At 34.5% G+C, this 20949-nt stretch overlaps 1 protein-coding gene and 1 long non-coding RNA gene across 5 annotated transcripts; one reads left to right on the forward strand and one right to left on the reverse strand.

The window, feature by feature from the left end:
• Positions 1–2842: 2842 nt before the first annotated feature.
• Positions 2843–4425, forward strand: LOC142168752 (uncharacterized). Its single transcript, XR_012698713.1, has 2 exons — positions 2843–3330; positions 3892–4425. It is a non-coding gene; the product is annotated as an uncharacterized LOC142168752 (long non-coding RNA).
• Positions 4426–5888: 1463 nt separating this feature from the next.
• On the reverse strand, positions 5889–9922 carry LOC107783417 (protein PLASTID MOVEMENT IMPAIRED 1-RELATED 1-like). 4 transcript variants are annotated; one of them, XM_075239154.1, is made up of 5 exons: positions 9740–9806; positions 9600–9626; positions 9485–9516; positions 7240–9362; positions 5889–7130 (listed from the first exon to the last, which is right to left on the reverse strand). In XM_075239154.1, exons 4-5 carry the CDS (start codon positions 9345–9347, stop codon positions 5939–5941), a joined length of 3300 nt encoding a protein of 1099 aa, XP_075095255.1. In that variant the 5' UTR covers positions 9348–9362; positions 9485–9516; positions 9600–9626; positions 9740–9806; the 3' UTR covers positions 5889–5938. The 4 variants fall into 4 exon arrangements, with proteins under 4 accessions (XP_075095255.1, XP_075095247.1, XP_075095252.1 ...); XM_075239146.1 differs by lacking the exon at positions 9485–9516 and having other exon boundaries at positions 9740–9827; XM_075239151.1 differs by lacking the exon at positions 9485–9516 and having other exon boundaries at positions 9517–9626; positions 9740–9815.
• Between the last annotated feature and the right edge of the window lie 11027 nt (positions 9923–20949).

Here is a 20949-nt window from a genome sequence, read left to right on the forward strand (position 1 = left end):
AAATCGCAGGAGCGACCAAAGCAGCATGTACGTCGCAGGAGCGGACCCGCAGAAGCGGAAGTAGGCCACTAGGCAAGGACCGCATCTGCGATGACTTTTCCCCATATGCGGAGCCGCAGAAGCGGCGAACCCTCCGCAGGTGCAGAAATTGCAAAAAACATAACCTCATTTAAGACTTAGGCATTTTGAGCTCATTTATTTCAATCCTTGTGCGATTTGTTTGGAGCTCTTAGAGAGAGGTTTTCACCTAATACTTTGAGGTTAGTAATTTCTATACAATGTAAGTTAAATACATAGATTATGAGTAGATTTAACATGTAAAATTTGTGAAATCATAGATTTAGATTAAAAACCTAGGTTTTGATAAAAATGAGATTTAACCACGAAAATGGTTATGGAATTTAGTGAAAATTATATATTTGAGTTCGTGAGGTTAGAGTAACAACTTTCTTCGAATATTTTCAGAATCCGGGCATGTGAGCCCGGGGATGAATTTTAGAAATTCTTCAATTAGGATTGGGTAGTCACTTTAATAGTTAGAATATGAAATTTTGAGCACGTATTGATTATTTTATATAGCATTTGACTAGTTTCAAATCGTTTGGCACCGAGTTGAGTGTTTAAAGCACATTTGTGGACCAGAAAGTAAGCTTTGAGACGAGGTAAGGCTCTTTTCTAACCTTGTAAGAGGGAATTAACCCCATGGGTGAATTGAATTAATACGTGCTTCTATTTATGGGGCTACGTACATACGAGATGACGAGAGTCCGTACGTAGCTACTAATTAAGTAATTATGCGTATGTCCGGGTAGTTTAGGACCCAAATCATATTATACTTGCGATGTTTGCACCCTACTTGTTAATTTAAGTGCTTAAATCATATTGAAACTTGATAAAGGAATTGTAAAAGGTCAAATTTTATTTACTTGAGTTTTGGACGGGTTACTTGATCGTTAATGAGAATTGGTGCTTCTTTGAATATTAGCCTCTTAATGATCTTTGAATCGGTTGTTTATAAAGTATTTTTCTCTTCTTGTGGAGCTGGTTGAACGCCTCTGCAGTAGAATAGATGCATATGTGGTTCGTGTCGTTCGACCCTCGGCAGTGCACATTATATATATTTATAATTTTGGATCGGGTTGTACGACCTCGGCATAATTCGTGCGTAATAATACTTGGAGCCCAATTATATTTGGTATTTTTTTATTGGCTTGAGTGATTAAATTGTTAAAGGATGGAAAATTGAATTGGGATTTACCATTAGTGAAAGAATTGTTTATTATTTCTTGTTAATGAATTTTTAGCTTCATTTATGTAGTCCATGCTTAATTATAAATCTCTGTATTTTATTGTTAGCAGATAGTAAATGTCGAAGTTGACCCCTCGTCACTACTTCTTTGAGGTTAGACTAAATACTTACTGGGTACATGTTGTTTATGTACTCATGCTATACTTCTGTTCTTATCATGCAGGATCTGAGGCAGGTGCATCTGGTTATCCTCCCGGTGCGCATCCTTGATTCCACGAGACTTTGTGTCGAGCAGCCTCACGAGCCCGTTCTGCAGCACCCGAAGCCTTTATTTTGCTTTTTTCTATCTATTTCACTTCAGACAGTAATGTAGTATTTTTGTATATTCTACTAGTAGCTCATACACTTGTGACACCTGGTCTTGGAGATCATGCTAGTAGTCACCTGATGATTTTTTCAGCTATCAATGAGGACTTTGAGGGTGTTTGGATTGGCTTTTAAGCTGATCAAATAAGCCTTTAAGTTCTTTTTAGTATTTGGCAAAGTCAAAAAGTGCTTAAAATAAGTTAAAAATTTACTTAAAACAAGCCAAAAGCAATAGGTTGGGCAACCCTAGCTTATTACTTTTTGGCTTAAAAGTTACTCCCTCTGTTCACTTTTACTTGGTACATTTTGACTTTTCACGCCCCTCAAGAAATAATAAATGAAGTGCATAATTTACCATGATACCCATATTAATTGATGCATATTTTATTGGATTTGAGAAAATGAATTGAAATAAGTAATAAATACTGTCGGTAAAACACGGATTTTTTTTTTTGTCTTCTCTTGATATGCATAAAGTGACAAGTAAAAATGAAAATCTATTTTTAGTATACCTGCCAATTAAAAGTAAACGGAGGGAGTATTTCTCCTACAAAGCCACTTTTTTAAGCCAATCCAAATGGGTTCTTTTTTCGCACACCCAACAATCTTTTCCTCGAACAACGTTCCACATGGCCGTTACCACGATTCACAAGTCAATTTCATAGATTCACTGTGTTCCACCCATATCGTTAGAGTATTTATGGCAATCAAAGCCTACAAACTAGTTTCTTTCTATGAGCGTGTCTCCAAGCTCGTAAGGATAAGCGAATCGAGCCCTGCACCATCAATTTGCCATCGCCATAATCGTTTCACTGAACCTGGGCTCTGACACCCATTGTTGAGCTAAACGGTCCATAAATACTCTTAACATGATGTGATATTGTCCGCTTTAAACCGAACTCGTACGATTTTTTTCGAATAACCCCACACCATTAGGAGATCTTTACACCTTACATGTAAGCTATGTAATCTTTTCAACTACCAAACGTTAGTCCTCAGGCGAGAGATTTAATGAAATGATATTTGGCGTTTGTTTTTGAGTTTGCAACTTTGAGATTCAATGTAAACATACTTATTTAAAACTGCTAAATTTGTTTTGATTTTTTATATTTTGAAATTAAGCAACTTTATCATTCTAATTCTTTTAAGTTATTGGGTTTTAAATTAATAATTTAGATATATTTAATAAATTTTTAAATAAATTTAAAGCTACTGGGATCGGCCGAACCTGTCACAGACACTCTAGCTCCGCCCTTGCTTCTCAATTGCTTCTGTCTGCAATAGACAGTGGCAGTGCTAGGTTGTTTACTAAGGGTTCAAAATATATAAGTAAACACATGAAGAATCCAAGGGGATTCAACATATAGTATATTTACATAAAAAATAAAAATTTGACCTAGAGTAATTATTCTGTGAAGGGGTGTCAGATGACTTCTCTTGGACAAGAGTAGCTCCGCCCTTAATAGCAGGGTTCGAACCCGTGACATGCCCCTAATCCACATGTCACAAGCTATGCTCTTACCACTAGATCAAAGCCTTGGAGACTAAATTTTTGTCTGCAGTATTACACATGTTTTCTTTAAAGTTGTATTAATTGGAGTCATGGTGTTTGCAGGTGACACATCTGATTTTTATGCTTAAGTATGTTAGAAGAGGCTTTTGGGTGCATAGTGTAAAGTCAATGCTGGAGTTTTTTGAAAGAAGTACAGTGTGAGGTAAAGGATGATACTCCTAATGAACTTTAGTGTTGTTTCTTTCTTCTTTGAATTTCTCTCATGTAATCTCTTCCAATGTATTTTATGACTACCTCAACTCTTGCAGCTGCTTGATAACTGACCTTTTGCATAATGGGTTCTTAGTCTAGAACCAGTTTGTGATTTTGGCACTTGCGTTGTGCTAAATTCTTACACTGTATATTTCTTTGTCCTATGTTTCGTACATTTTTGGTTGTCTTTCGCGAATTCAGTAAAGAGCTTGAAAGGCCCCATTAGCCTTCTCTTCTCAAAAAAAATGAACATGTGCCTTGTTGAAGTTGCTTAAGTTTTCTGTCTTCTGGTCCCGTCACACTGTCACTATGGCTCTGTCTCAATGCACTAGGCCATGCTCCTCTTAAACTAAATTCAGTATCCTGCCACATGTAACCTATATCATTATTCCTCTGATGTGATGACATCTTAGTTATATAACCAACCATGCTTCGTTGGATTTCTCCATGCATGGCCCAGCATCTTACCACTAGAGATAGATTTTTTTAATTTATTTATTTTAAATCTCAGGGTAAGTACTCAAAGGTCCATGTGAAAGATGAGGATGATGGATTCAATGAGGAAGGAGACGAGGAGCATGGCGATACTCTGTGTGGTGCATGTGGTGAGAACTATGCTTCAGATGAATTTTGGATTTGTTGCGACATATGTGAGAGGTGGTTCCATGGCAAGTGTGTGAAGATCACCCCCGCTAGGGCTGAGCATATAAAGCAGTACAAATGCCCTTCATGCAGCAACAAGAGGTCACGCCCCTGACGTCCTGTAGGATGTGTGCTGAGTTCCACAATTTGTAATTGTTCATGTAGAACTCAGCTCACTGCACATATCAGCAAGGCATGTGTATTCGGAGTTCTGGTCTCTAACCTTTGTTTATCAGCATGCTTTTTACTAGTTTAGTTCTCTTGAGGAACTCTTCTATTCAACTCTAAACAATTGGATATATAGGGATTTTAATCTTATGGGATGCATCTTTCAGTATCAATGCTAATTAATACAGTTCATGTGCAGTATGTTATTGCAGCTATAGTTTATGTTTTTCAACTACATGGGTTTTCCTTGTTTGATCATAAGATGTATGCTTATTGATTTTGAACTCGAGTAATTGATGACGTGTTTTAGAAATGACTGCCACGAGCAATATGCCTCTTCATGGTTACAGCTTGTGCTTCACCTGAGACGAGGGTCTATCAGAAACAGTCTCTCTATCTTTACAAGGTAGGGCTAAGGCTGCGTACACACTACCCTCCCAAGACCCCACTTATGGTATTACACTTGGTTTGTTTGTTGTTTGTTGTTGTTGTTGTTGTTATGGTTACCGCTTGCGATCTAGTTGACAAGTTATTGATTAGGTGAATAAAAACATTCCAATGAAGATTGAATTATGAACTTAGTGGACGCTGTAGGAAGTATGAGATACATGTGCTGGTCTCATAGTCAGTTTCATATGTTGAACAGATATTATTTTCTGCTTTATCTTACATGTTTTGAACTTGTGATGCCTAAACCTTGTTTTCCCCAATTAAGGTTTCTTAGTGAAACCTTCTTTAGCATCTTTGACCATTAGCATGAATATCCATCCTTTCAACTATGCTTTGTTTTCTGTCCTAGATATACACCACTACTCTCGCTATCTTCCCAGGGTAGGGGTAAGGTCTGCGTATACACTATCCTCCTCAGACCCACTTGTAGAATTTCACTGGATTTGTTGTTGTTGATGTATATACACCACTACTCTCGCTTGGAAAAGAATCATCAATTGCAGTTAAAAAACAATATCGTGAATAGACCTCTTCTATTGCGGTTGTTGAAATTGAAGTACACAAACCAGTTCAATTGAAACTAAAAAGCCGCCTGAAAAGAATATAAAAGAAAGAGGAAATATGTCTTATGATTAGGAAGCACCAAGAAAATATCTTTCCTCTTTTTTCTTTTTTATCCTCTGACTTACTAGGAGAGTTAGAGGTAGGCCGAAGAAGAGTTGGGGTGAGGTGATTAGGCATGACATGGCGCAGCTACAGTTGACCGAGGACATGACCCGTGATAGGAAGGGGTGGAGGTCTAAGATTAGGATAGTAGGTTAGGTAGTCTAGATTATTCATACCGGTAGTGTTAGTACGTACTCTCGCATTTGGTTGGTAGTAGGCTTATTTGAATATCTGTTTTTTTTTTTCTCTGCTTTTACATGGTTTTTTGGTGTTGTCCCGTATTGTTTCTTGTTATTATTGTGGTACCTATGCTTGCCTGAGCCGAGGGTCTATTGGAAACAACCTCTCTACCTCCACAAAGTAGAGGTAAGGTCTGCGTACACACTACCCTCCCCAGATCCCACTATGTGGGATTATACTGGGTATGTTGTTGTTGTTATCCAATGACTTACTAAAAAAGGTAATGATATTTCCTATCAATTCCTGGAGCTGCCTTTAATATATTCAACCCTTTTCTAGATGTTGAATATGTATTAAGCTGCACTGTATACCAAGCTTTTTTTTCAGGGGAAGGGAGGCAACTGGAAAAATTTCAATCATATAAATAAAAAATCATGTTCTACACTGCTACCTCAATCTAATTTTTTCATTAGGAAAAATGGAAAAATAACATTTGGATTTCTGATATGTGGATTTAATGCAGCCAATTCCTTCCATTTAGCTCCTGTACCATGGACCCGTGAAGATATACTCCATAATGTTTCACCAGGCTGCACTGTAGTAGTAGTAGTAGTAGTTGTTGTCGCCGAAGCAGCAGCTGGTGTAGAGGATTTGTTACTAGCTTTAGACTTCAGTAATGGATGCTTATTCTTCTTTCCCATTCCATTCGCAAGCAACCAACGAGATCCAGACTGTTGTTGAGTTGACGAACCCCATAATTTCTTTTTACCTTTCTCTGTCTTTAAACCAGCAACATGCACTTCAGTGAATTTGCACTGAGGAATTTGTTCTTCCTCAGGAATGTTAACTTCTTTGACCTCCCCCACAGAGTCCGTTTTGGGAGGTTTGTATTCATCATCGTCGTCGTCTTCATTGCTGTAACTAACTTCAGAAAGTGTGCGGTATATCTTAGATTTAGGTGTTACAAACACTCTCTCCACCTGAACAAGAGCAAGCATAGGTGTACCAACTGGCTCGTAGTTCCTTAAAGGATCACGAAGCTGCACCATTAGTACCACCGTGAGGTTGTTTCCCAACAATCCACATTTCTTACCCTTGCCACGTCTCTTCTCTCCCTTCGACCTGCCACGAAACATGTCAGTGCAGATAGCATGATGGGCTGCGAGCAGTTTGGAGGTACGCTCGCTGATTTCATCTGCATCGTCAATTTCTCCCGAGTCCAACCTCATCCATTCTTCAAGTGTGAGAGATAAACCCATAAGCCCGTCAACTTCATCACCACCGTTGTCTTTAACGTCCAGTAGCCGCAATCCACCTGTTCCTTCCAAACCTACAGCTCCTCCAAAGTTGACCTTCTTTCCCTCAATGGCTGAAAACTGACCAATGGATTGCAGGCTTAAGTTAGAAGGTGCGCCCTCATCTGACATCCCTGACTGTATTTTCAAACCCTCAATTGAAAGGGCTTCAATTTTATCCATCGCCAATGGAGCGAGGTCCTTTAATGATACATATTCCGAGTCCCTGTCCACGCCAACAGAATTTGACTCCAACTTACTGGACTTTGGTCTGTGCCGTTTACAATTTTTACTTTGAGTACCAGCCATATTTTGTCCAAACTCAAGTTCTTGCTGCAACAAATCTTGTCTGCAGTTGGCAAAAGTCATATAAGACAATTTCTTAGTAGAAATAGTGTGTGCTAGATATGTGCATTTTCAAATATAGAACAAAATGTGAAAAAAATAAAAGTTCAAACCTCACAGTTCCATCTATGCTTGGTGCAGTTTCCCAGGCTATATGTTGCATTGTCTGTCCAGTTATATCTTCCAAAGGCATAAGTTTACTTGCTTGCATAGATAGCTTTTCAATTCCAATGGAGGCTAAATGCTGCAGTATGTCCATTATACCAGATCCCATTTCTGCAGGAACCACTACTGGACTCGATACCTGCATTATCAAACTCCCTCTACTCTTGGAATTCTTGAAAAGTGTAGGGTTCATCGACCTTAACAATCCTCCATTTTTAGTCTTAATGAAGGGTCCTAAGCCTTCTGCGAGAGGAGGCAATTGGTAAGGGTCTTCCTCAAGAGGAGCATCAATTGGGCTCCCAAATCCGCTTGAGCTCTTAGGAGGGGAATATTGAAACGCCCTCTCGTTCAAGCCCCATTCGCGCATCAAAGCCTCTGTCTCCAAGTCCTCCAACATGGTGGCCCTTGTTTTGTTATTAGTTGCTTCAATTTCTATCTTGGGCATCTCCATATTAGATGAATAGTCAAAATCCTCGGAAATGCTCCTCCAATCAGGTCCACTAGGATCGTCACAACCAAATTCTTGGTGATCAACATCCATATCAAGGTTAAACAAGGAACACCCACTCGCCAGAGTGTCCTTCTCAAATTGCCTCAACAATCCTTCTCTTGGAGAATCAGGCTCACTCTCAGAACTTGGGGCAAATGGACTATGCTCTATCCCTAGCATATCCAGAAAATCACTAGCCACAGATTCGGCAACATAATCCAAGCTTAGTGATTCGTCCAAGTCTCCATCATGATTTATAGCTTCATGTTCATCTTCTTGAGAGTCTAATCCCTCATTTGCCAAGTCCGACACACGCTTTAATGCAGACTCCACTTCTTTCATGATTGTCTCGTTGGCAGATTCATCTGTCTCGAAATTGCAGGGACTCACTGAAAGTTCTTCATTCTCAGTGTCGACTTCCTTGGCAAACGGTGCAAGCTGAGAAAGGTCTTCAATCTCAGGTTCAAAAACATTCTCTTCCAAAGGACTATCACCAGTTTTCATGGTATCTTCTTCTTTTCCCTCCCATTCGTTTGAGGCAACTTCTACACGTTGCTCTCTTATAGAAACCTCACTTATGCCACCCCCATTTTCAACATTTCCCTTCTCGGGCTCTGATGACAAGGCTAAGTCATGTTTTATGGTCTCAACATCATTATAGAAAACATCAATCTGTGGTTTGCAATCAACTGAAGCTTCCACTTTCTCTTCCTCAAGTTTCTGATACAGCACATTTACAGATACGGACACTTCAGATGACGGAACTGGTAAAACCTCATGAAGATCTTTTATATTCTCAGCGGAACGCTGTGAAGTAGAAGATCGAGCAGGAAGGCTTCCTGTTCGTCTTATCGTACTCAGCTCATCACATTGCTCACATTGTGCCAAAAGTTTTGCTGCATTTTCACTATTGCGCCTCAAGTTCTTCCCCTCGATAAGAACCCTGTTAGTGGGAACCGTGAAAGTGTTCCTAACTATGTGATACTCAAAACTGACATACAAGATTGCTCCTTTAGCCTTACCTGCTAACCTGAAACTAGTCGTCCACTTCCCCGAGCTATTCTCCTCCAATTCATCTAATGAAAGAGGAAGCAACCTGGTAAGATCAACCCGATGCTTCCCCAAATCAAGCTCGGGAGTACCATATATCGAAGCATACAACAAGAAATGTTTCGCCTCGTACTTTGCTGATTGATTGGGGCCATTTTTGCCACCAGATATAGAACAAGTATGAGTCAACTGTTCCTCAAACTCAGCTACCCCTTGAGAAACCACAACTGGACGAGTCGTCAACTCGCCATCTCTCCTCTTCCGATGCACAGAAAAACAACAATTAAACTTTTTGTTTCTAGCAGCCAAAGATTTTAGGCCCTTCCAACTCCAAATAGATTTCTTATTCTCCTTCTCTATTGAATCTTTATTATTTCCTTTATTCTTCGATTTTGAATCCAATAAATGGGTTTTATCCAAATATAGAGCTTTATTTATAGCTTCAATATCATTCAACAATTTCTCCTTTCCAGAATTTGCACCAATTTTCTTCTTAAAATCCACTTTCCACATCATTCTTGTCAATGGAAGCTACAAAAAAAATAACACAATCTTATAATTATACAAAAAACCAAAATCACATAAATTGAGAAACCAAATAACAGAATTATAAAAGTAATCAATTCAAATTTCAAATTTCAAAATGGCTCCACCTTAATAGAGATTTGCCTGCTAAAGCATTTACCTTAGAAAAAAGAAAATTTTCTTCAGGCAAAAGAGAGGTTAAAACTTAAAAGAGGAAAATTAATAATTCATAGGTTCGATCACCTTTGCATCTTATAATAGAGCATCCGTCTGCAAAGTTTTGAACATTAAAAAAAAGTGCAATATTTAATTTACCATAAAAAAATGAAGTTGATGAAGAAAAATTAGGAAAAGAAGGATAGAGAGATCTTGAATTTTCTTACAAAGTTGAATTAGCGATACATTAGGCCATGATTTCTGCTTATGATTGCTTCTCTCTCTCTCTTTGGTGGCTACCAGAAAGTGTGTTGTATATCTTAGATTTAGGTGTTACTGGGGTGATACTACGTCGTTTCATGGTCTCAGAGGTAAGGATTTGGACCGAGTATTGGATAGAGGGCTGGGGCGGACAGAATTAAATGGCCCGAACGATATTAAATACCCAATAGCCTACTCTTTTCTTTCTTTGTATTTTGCAAGACTAATCAATTTATTTAACACTCCTAATTCCAACTAATTTATAAAATTAACCTAATAACCTATTTTTCTATAACTATTAATTCATTTAGCTAACAAATGCATGTAGAGTTACTAATGTATTTTTTGGTATTTTAGTGTTTTACAAATGCAATTGATTATGCAATTAAAATCTAAAAAATGTAAAAAATAAAAAAATATTTTTGTATTTTCTTTAGGATTTAAAATGCAACTTAAAAATGCATCAAACATGAATACGTACAAAGCAAACTAAGTAAAAATATAGAAAAAGAATTTAAAGCTATTTTTTGGATTTTTTTTTTTTAGGAGTAATTTTGTATTATGGCAAAAATTAGGTGCTCACAGTAATTAATAACATCACATAGTTTCTTATTTGTTTGTCATCCTTAACTCTATATGCTAGCAAATTAATTAAATGTGTTAATTGTTTAAGTAAAAAACGAAAACTATATTCAACTTAATTAGAGAAAAGTAATAAATAATAGCTCTTAGTGTGTCAAGTTTTATTTGGAAAATACTTAATTCTCTTGCTATACATACGTGAGGAAGATCAACTTGAATTTATCACCATATTCATGGTATATTCGTCATCAAAAAATTTACTTCCTTTTAAAAAAGATAGTAAAACAGGCAAAAGGTAAAGAAAAAAACTTTGGTTTGGAAAGAAAAAGCAAAAGATAAAGAAAGAAATATTTTGAACATATGAGGGAGAAAGCGAATTAATGCAAAATATCGAATTTGACTGTTCTTCAATTTTAAGCATTGGAAGTTGGAGAAAATGCTCGTTCGGTTTACCTTCCATTTTTTAATTGCTTTTTTTTTTGTACCTAACTTATCATTAATTTATGATATAATCACACCAAAATTACTAGTAAAAGTAGAATGTCATAACATACATATTTTTATAAGACTTAGCAAAAAAATTTAGATAATTTTACTGTTTAAATGGTGATGAATTAAGAAAACATGAAAGATGGTCAGAGTGTAGATCCATCAACTACTCTACAACAGCATAAAGTTTAATTATTATTTTTAATCTTAACATATATATTTTTCACATGTAATCTATTCGATACGCTTCGTATTTTTTTGATTTATTTTCATAAAATAAAAAATCTACCCTAATTATTGGTGTAGATTTATATAAAAACGTATGGTTTTATTAATAGAAACCTAAAAGTTGGTTCGATACGGTACGGTTCGGTCGGTTTAGTCGGTTTTCAAATATGCATTTGACACCCCTAGTATAACATTGACGAATTCCATCGTAAAAAGCATTGATAAAGTAAAATACTGTATTTCCTAATTTTCTTAAATTAAATATTTAACCTTTTGTAACATTTAATTTTCTTTGCTCCTTTCCCACCTATGATTAGACAATGATGAACCTTTTTCAACAAGGGGGAGCCTATGCTTATCAAACGTGGACAGATTTGTTTTGCTTTTTTCCAACGTGGCCCAGCCAATATATTCAAATTTCAGCGCCAATGGTTTCTAATCAATTTTCGATTTACTTAAGCTCTGTTTGGATCTAAGACATGACTTTGGTAGAGAAAACAAATTTTAAAAAGAAAAGTACATTTATGAAAATTTGATTTCTTTATGTTATTTGGATATAGAAAAACAACAATTAAACTTTTTGTTTCTAGCAGCCAAAGATTTTAGGCCCTTCCAACTCCATATGGATTTCTTACTCTCCTTCTCTATTGAATCTTTATTATTTCCTTTATTCTTTGATTTTGAATCCAATAAATGGGTTTTATCCAAATATAGAGCTTTATTTATAGCTTCAATATCATTCAACAATTTCTCATTTCCAGAATTTGCACCAATTTTCTTCTTAGAATCCACTTTCCACATCATTCTTGTCAATGGAAGCTACAAAAAAAATAACACAATCTTACAATTATACAAAAAACCAAAATCACATAAATTGAGAAACCAAATAACAGAATTGTAAAAGTAATCAATTCAAATTTTAAATTTCAAAATGGCTCCACCTTAATAGAGATTTGCCTGCTAAAGCATTTACCTTAGAAAAAAGAAAATTTTCTTCAGGCAAAAGAGAGGTTAAAACTTAAAAGAGGAAAATTAATTAATTCATAGGTTCGATCGCCTTTGCATCTTATAATAGAGCATCCGTCTGCAAAGTTTTGAACATTAAAAAAAGGTGCAATATTTAATTTACCATAAAAAAATAAAGTTGATAAAGAAAAATTAGGAAAAAAAAGATAGAGAGATTTTGAATTTCCTTACAAAGTTGAATTAGCGATATATTAGGCGATGATTTCTGCTTATGATTGCTTCTCTCTCTCTCTCTTTGGTGGGTACAAAAAAAATAACACAATCTTACAATTATACAAAAAAAACAAAATCACATAAATTGAGAAACCAAATATCAGAATTGTAAAAGTAATCAATTCAAATTTCAAATTTCAAAATGGCTCCACCTTAATAGAGATTTGCCTGCTAAAGCATTTACCTTAGAAAAAAGAAAATTTTCTTCAGGCAAAAGAGAGGTTAAAACTTAAAAGAGGAAAATTAATTAATTCATAGGTTCGATCGCCTTTGCATCTTATAATAGAGCATCCGTCTGCAAAGTTTTGAATATTAAAAAAAGGTGCAATATTTAATTTACCATAAAAAATGAAGTTGATGAAGAAAAATTAGGAAAAAAAAGATAGAGATATTTTGAATTTCCTTACAAAGTTGAATTAGCGATATATTAGGCGATGATTTCTGCTTATGATTGCTTCTCTCTCTCTCTCTCTCTCTCTCTCTCTCTCTTTGGTGGCTACAAAAAAAAAACACAATCTTACAATTATACAAAAAACCAAAATCACATAAATTGAGAAACCAAATAACAGAATTGTAAAAGTAATCAATTCAAATTTCAAATTTCAAAATGGCTTCACCTTAATAGAGATTTGCCTGCTAAAGCATTTACCTTAGAAAAAAGAAAATTTTCTTCAAGCAAAAGAGAGGTTAAAACTTAAAAGAGGAAAATTAATTAATTCATAGGTTCGATCGCCTTTGCATCTTATAATAGAGCATCCGTCTGCAAATTTTTGAAAATTAAAAAAAGGTGCAATATTTAATTTACCATAAAAAAATGAAGTTGATGAAGAAAAATTAGGAAAAAAAAAGATAGAGAGATTTTGAATTTCCTTACAAAGTTGAATTAGCGATATATTAGGCGATGATTTCTGCTTATGATTGCTTCTCTCTCTCTCTCTCTCTTTGGTGGCTACAAAAAAAATAACACAATCTTACAATTATACAAAAAAACCAAAATCACATAAATTGAGAAACCAAATAACAGAATTGTAAAAGTAATCAATTCAAATTTCAAATTTCAAAATGGCTCCACCTCAATAGAGATTTGCCTGCTAAAGCATTTACCTTAGAAAAAAAAAATTTCTTCAGGCAAAAGAGAGGTTAAAACTTAAAAGAGGAAAATTAATTAATTTATAGGTTCGATCGCCTTTGCATCTTATAATAGAGTATCCGTCTGCAAAGTTTTGAACTTTAAAAAAAGGTGCAATATTTAATTTACCATAAAAAATGAAGTTGATGAAGAAAAATTAGGAAAAAAAAGATAGAGAGATTTTGAATTTTCTTACAAAGTTGAATTAGCGATATATTAGGCGATGATTTCTGCTTATGATTGCTTCTCTCTCTCTCTCTCTCTTTGGTGGCTACAAAAAAAATAACACAATCTTACAATTATACAAAAAAACCAAAATCACATAAATTGAGAAACCAAATAACAGAATTGTAAAAGTAATCAATTCAAATTTCAAATTTCAAAATGGCTCCACCTTAATAGAGATTTGCCTGCTAAAGCATTTACCTTAGAAAAAAGAAAATTTTCTTCAGGCAAAAGAGAGGTTAAAACTTAAAAGAGGAAAATTAATTAATTTATAGGTTCGATCGCCTTTGCATCTTATAATAGAGCATCCGTCTGTAAAGTTTTGAACATTAAAAAAAGGTGCAATATTTAATTTACCATAAAAAAATAAAGTTGATGAAGAAAAATTAGGGAAAAAAAAGATAGAGAGATTTTGAATTTCCTTACAAAGTTGAATTAGCGATATATTAGGCGATGATTTCTGCTTATGATTGCTTCTCTCTCTCTCTTTGGTGTCGTCATGTTTAATTAAAAGTTCAAACAATAAATTATGCGCAAAAGTTGAGAAATTATCAGACGCACTCCTCAACTTTTATTGTGTTAGACTCTGTACACTCTATTTTGTCTATTCACGTAATACCCCTTGTATTTTTATCAGGTGTTGCTTTAAATCCTGTCGCTTTTTAAAATTTAGAAACGAAAAGAAAAATTAGTCGTTTATCGCTTAATCATTTAAAATTAAAATAAACTCATTTATTATTATTGCAGATAGCATTGATCTATTAAGAAATAAGAGCAAAATAGAACAATATACTAAAGGAGACAAGATGTATATGAGGAGAATATAGAAGTTATCTTATTCAAGTATGTTTCTTCTGTGTACTTCATAGGATAAAGAATACCTTATTTATAGGATATAAGATACATGAAAAGTTACAAGAATACACCTAAAGGTTACAAATATTAAGTGATGAATTAACTAAGTGCATGAACTCAAATGGTTCATGGAATAGGGATGTCTAAGAGTATTCAATGGACATCCACTTTAACATATTCATAATACTCCCCCTTGGATGTCCATCTAAAGGATAATGTACCTCGTTAAAACCTTACTAGGAAAACCCAGTGGGAAAAAGCCTAGTGAAGGAAAAAGAGTACACATATCTTATAATACGCATTGAGTTCTGCCTCATTAAAAACCTTATCAGGAAAACCCAATTGAGACAAAACCTTGGTTAAGGAAAAAAGAGTACAACGCATATTATACTCCCCCTGATAAAAACTTTATTTGATATCTCGGAGACGGCGCATTCCAATCTTATGACTCGGCTTCTCAAATGTTGATGTTGGCAATGCCTTAGTGAATAAATATGCTAGATTGTCACTTGAACGGATTTGTTGAACATCTATCTCACCATCTTGCTGAAGATCGTGTGTGAAAAAGAATTTTGGTGAAATGTGCTTTGTTCTGTCTCCTTTGATATATCCTCCTTTAAGTTGAGCTATGCAAGCAGCATTTTCTTCATACAATATCGTTGGAATCTTCATTTTTAAAGAAAGACCACACAATTGTTGAATATGTTGAGTCACTTATCTCAACCATACACATTCTCGACTAGCTTCATGAATAGCTATTATCTCTGCATGATTGGAAGATGTAGCAGCTAAAGTTTGTTTTGTTGAACGCCATGAAATAGCCGTACCCCCACAAGTAAATAGATAGCCTGTTTGAGATCGGGATTTATGTGGGTCAGACAAATAACCTGCATCTGCATAACCAATCAACTGTGAATCGGATTCATAAGAATAAAATAATTCAATATCAATAGTCCCTCGGAGGTATCTAAAAATATGCTTAACACCATTCAAGTATCTTGTTGTTGGAAAGGAACTAAATCTTGCTAATAAACTTACTGCAAAAGTTATATCTGGTCGAGTATTATTTGCAAGATACATTAGTGCCCCAATTGCACTAAGATATGGTGTTTCATCACCAAGAAGCTCTCCATCATTTTCATGAGATCGAAATGGATCTTTATTTATATCAAGTGATCTCACAACCATCGGGGAACTCAATGGATGTGCTTTATCCATATAAAAACGCTTTAGGATCTTTTCTGTATAAGTTGATTGATGGACAAAAATTCCATCTTTCATATGTTCAATTTGTAGACCGAGACAAAATTTTATCTTTCCAAGATCTTTCTTCAAACAGTCTACTGCTTTTGGAATTTCCCCAGGAGTTCCAATGATATTTAGATCATCAACATACACAGCGATTATAACAAATTCAGATCCAGACCTTCTTATAAATACACAAGGACAAATTGGATCATTCGTATACCCTTCTTTCAGCAAATACTCACTCAGGCAATTATACCACATTCGCCCTGATTGTTTCAATCCATATAAGGATTTTTGAAGCTTTATTAAATAAGTTTCCCGAAAACTTTTATTAGTTTCAGGAACTTTAAGCTCTTCAGGGATTTTCATATAAATTTCGTTGTCTAATGTGCCATACAAATAGGCTGTGACAACATCCATTAGACGCATATCAAGTTTTTCATGGACTGCCAAATTTATAAGATACCTGAAAGTGATTGCATCCACCACAGGAGAATATGTCTCCATATAATCAATGCCAGGTCTTTACAAAAATCCTTGTGCCATAAGTCGTGCTTTATATCTAACGACTTCATTTTTATCATTTCGTTTTCGCACAAAAACACATTTGTATCCCACTGGCTTTATTCCTTCAGGTGTTCGGACTATACGTCCGAATACTTCACGTTTTTTAAGTGACGCTAATTCTGCCTAGATAGCGTCTTTCCATTTTTGCCAATCATTTCTCTGTCTACATTCATCGACAGATCTTGGTTCAAGATCCTCATTTTGTTGTATTATTTCAACAGCAATATTATAAGCAAAAATGTTATCGTCAATAATATTATTTCGGTTCCACCTTTTTGCCGTAGAGACATAACTTATTGAGATCTCTTCATTCTTATTATTTTCAGGTACCTGGACCTCCTCTGAGGTCTTATCATTTGTTATGTCACATGGCTCTTTTTGAACAATTACCTCCATATTATGATCTCCTATATCATTTGCTTCTCTTCGCTTTCGAGGATTTTTATCTTTGGAACCAATTGGTCTACCACGTTTCAAGCGTGGCTTAGACTCATTTGCATTTATAGATTGTCCAACTGGGACATCAATTTGAATAGGAGCATTAGCAGCTAGAATATGTGATTTAATCACCCTTGGTAGGTTAATGAATGCATGAGGTAGTTGATTTGCAATATTTTGCAAATAAATTATCTTTTGAACCTCGTGTTCACATTGATTTGTTCGAGGATCTAAATGAGATAGTGATAATGCATTCTAATCTATCTCCTTTTGCAGCTGCTTATTTTCTCCCCCTAATATTGGGTATACTGATTCATCAAAATGACAATCAGTAAATCTTCCCATAAATAAATTTTCAGTTATAGGTTCCAAATATTTTATAATAGAAGGAGATTCATACCCAACATATATCCCCAATATTCTTTTGGGGTCCCATCTTTGTGCGTTGTGGTGGAGCAATTGGAACATATACTGTACATCCAAATATTCTAAGATGGAAAATATTTGGCTCCTGACCAAAAGCTAATTGTATTGGGGAGACTTTATGATAACTTGTGGGTCTGATCCGCACAAGAGCTGCTGCATGCAAAATAACATGGCCCCATGCCGAAATGGGAAGTTTTGTTCTCATAAGCATTGGTCTAGCAATTAATTGAAGGTGTTTAATCAATGATTCCGCTAGACCATTTTGAGTATGAACATGAGCAACTGGATGCTCAATTGTTATCCCAGTTGATATGCAATAATCATTAAAGGCCTGAGACATAAATTCACCAGCATTATCAAGACGAAGTGTCTTAATTGCATAATCTTGAAACTGTGCTCGCAATCTTATTAATTGAGCTAGTAACTTCGCAAAGGCCAAATTGCGGGTTGATAACAAGCACACATGTGACCATCTTATAGATGCGTCTATCAAAATTATATAATATCTGAATGGTCCACATGGAGGGTGTATGGGCCCACATATATCACCATGTATACGTTCCAAAAATGCAGGAGATTCAACTCCAACTTTAATTATTGATGGTCTAATAATCAGTTTTCCTTGAGAACATGCAGCACAAGGGAATTATTTAGTTTGAAGAATCTTCTGGTTCTTCAATGAATGACCATGTGAATTCTCAATTATTTTGCGTATCATATTATAACCGGGATGGCCCAACCGGTCATGCCAAATAATAAAATCATTAGTAAACTCCTTGTTAAATGCGGGAAGCTTTTCAAGCACATACTTCTTTTCCGCTTTTATTGTAGTAATATAAATGTATTCAACATTTCCTTCATTGGTGGTCTCAATATGATAGCCATTTTGGCGAATATCTTTGAAACTCAACAAGTTTCTCTGAGACCTACTACAATATAATGCATCATTAACAGCCAATATAGTTACTCCTGGTAATAATACAGTCACTCTTCCAGAGCCCTCAATTAATTTTGTACTACTAGATATTGTTAGGATATTGGTTTCTTTAATAATTAAATAAGAAAAATATCTCTTATCTTTTAATATGGTGTGCGTCGTAGCACTATCCAGAAGACATATTTCTTCTTTATTATTCATACGGCCAACTGAAGACTGGGAAGTTTTCATATTCTTCAAAAAAAAAAAATCATAAGTAATATTGAAAAATTTAAGAACAAAAGAAACTACATTTATGAAATTAAATACTGACAACATAAAAAGTTTTATTCAAAATATGAACTTCATCAAAAGAAATACATTTATTCTTATAATTTTTCTCAATAATAAGTCTTTAGTTATGATGCTCAAAGAAGTCTCCAGCTTCTAAATAAGTAATATCTGCAAAGCCTTCAAAAATATCATCTTTATATGCAAGGTTTGCTTCAACTTTATCATGATTATTCATAGGGCCCGCCTCAACATCATTTTGAAAAGTCAAGTGAGTCTTAACTTTATTTTGTTTCCTTTTTATAGATGCTTGATAAAGTTTGACAAAATGTTCAGGTGTATGACAAATTCGTGCCCAATGATTTTTCATACCACATCGGTGGCAAACATTACTTGTGTCTTTTGAAGGATTATTCTGAGAACCCTTATTGTTCTCTTGTTTATAACGACCACCACCATGGCGATTATTATTTCGCCCCTTGCCACGCCCACGTATATTTATACGGCCACTTTGTCTTTTTTCAGACTTTGGATCTATCGTTCCCAGATTCGCTTCTGGAAATGGAGCTGATCCAGTGGGGTGGGCTTCATGATTTTTTATTAAAAGGGCATTATGTTGTTCAACCACCAAAAGGCATGAAATTAACTCAGAATATTTCTTAAAGCCCTTTTCACGGTATTGCTACTGTAACACCATATTTGATGCATGAAAAGTGGAAAGAGTCTTTTCCAGCATGTCCTCATCATTCATAGGTTCCCCACATAATTTTAGTTGGAAAATTATTCTATATACATCAGAATTATATTCACTTATGGTCTTATAATCTTGTAGTCGTAAGTGCATCCACTCACGACGAGCTCTTGGCAATACCGTGGCCTTTAAATGGTCATACCATTCCTTCAAACTAGTCCATAATTGAAATGGATGTTTCAAGGTTAAATATTCACTTTTTAATCCTTCATCGAGATGATGGCAAAGAAAAATCATGGCTTTCGCCTTATCCTGACTTGATGCTTCATTTTCTTCTTTAATAGAGTCACCAAGACCTTTAGCGTCAAGGTGAATTTCAGCATCAAGTACCCATGGCAAATAGTTATTCCCAGAGATGTCAAGTGCCATAAATTCAAGTTTTGACAAATTCGACATAGTGAAAACTATCATAGAAATAAGTGAATTAGAATGACAATAATTATTATCAATTCAGTGCAGTACATAATCGTGTATTAATATTCTATATGTAAAATTATCAAACAAACAATTATGTGCAGTGCGATGATAAATTAGTGTTTAATATTACCCACAAAAATTTTAGACATGTAAGTATATTTTCATAGAATAAATAAGTTGAATTAATATGTACTAGTATAATTTTGTTCTACTTAGAATACGTTTCAATAAGCTAAGTAGGCATAAAACTAGATGATATCAATTCTGACAAGTTTCAACATTCAATACGATTCATCTAATAGTTCAGTCATTAATTTTAAAGTCATTAATTAGTTTGTACACTTAGGTGATAAATTTATTGGAGACACATTTAAACCTTTTGAAATTTTTGCAAGAATTCCTTCTAAATGCATATTCTGTTAGAATATTTGGATGCGGGCTTAATTAGTCTAATTATTGTAATTTAATTTTAATACTTATTTATTTATGTGTAGGATTAAACTTTTTCGTAGTTTATATAATAAAATATCAATTTAACCGAAACTTATTATTTTCATACCAATGTAATTATTATAATCATATTCAAAACAAGTTATCCATATATTAATTAAATTGCAGGTTAAAGAAAGATCCTAATAGAAACATTATAAACATAGGAATGTATACCTGAATCGGAAAAGAAATTGACTACCTCTTTTAGAAAGAAGATAAAATTCAGATGAAGCAGATAGCCTCAGTTGGTTAGAACCTCGTGCTGATAACGTATTAAGAAATGAGAGCAAAATAGAATAATATACTAACGGAGACAAGATGTATATGAGGAGAATGTAGAAGTTATCTTATTCAAGTATGTTTCTTCTATGTACTTCATAGGATAAAAAATACTCTATTTATAGGATATAAGATACATGAAAAGTTACAAGAATACACCTAAAGGTTACAAATATTAAGTGATGAATTAATTAAGTACATGAACTCAAATGGTTCATGGAATAGGAATGTCTAAGAGTATTCAATGGACATCCACTTTAACATATTCATAACATGATCATATTTTTACATTTTGATTTTATCAATGAAGTCAAGTTTTAACGATAAAAGGAGAACATTAATTGCGCTGAACTTCATCCTGATTTGCTAAGCTTATTTCTGGCCAAAAAAGTCAATGTAATTAATAACATCACATTGTTTCTTATTTGTTTGTCATCCTTAACTCTGTATGCTACCAAATTAATTAAATGTGTTAATTGTTTAAGTAAAAAACGAAAACTATATTCAACTTAATTAGAAAAAGTAATAAATAATAGCTCTTAGTGTGTCAAGTTTTATTTGGAAAATAATTAATTCTCTTGCTATACATATGTGAGGAAGATCA

Source organism: Nicotiana tabacum, chromosome 2 (genome assembly GCF_000715075.1).
Source record: "Nicotiana tabacum cultivar K326 chromosome 2, ASM71507v2, whole genome shotgun sequence".
NCBI lineage: Eukaryota > Viridiplantae > Streptophyta > Magnoliopsida > Solanales > Solanaceae > Nicotiana > Nicotiana tabacum.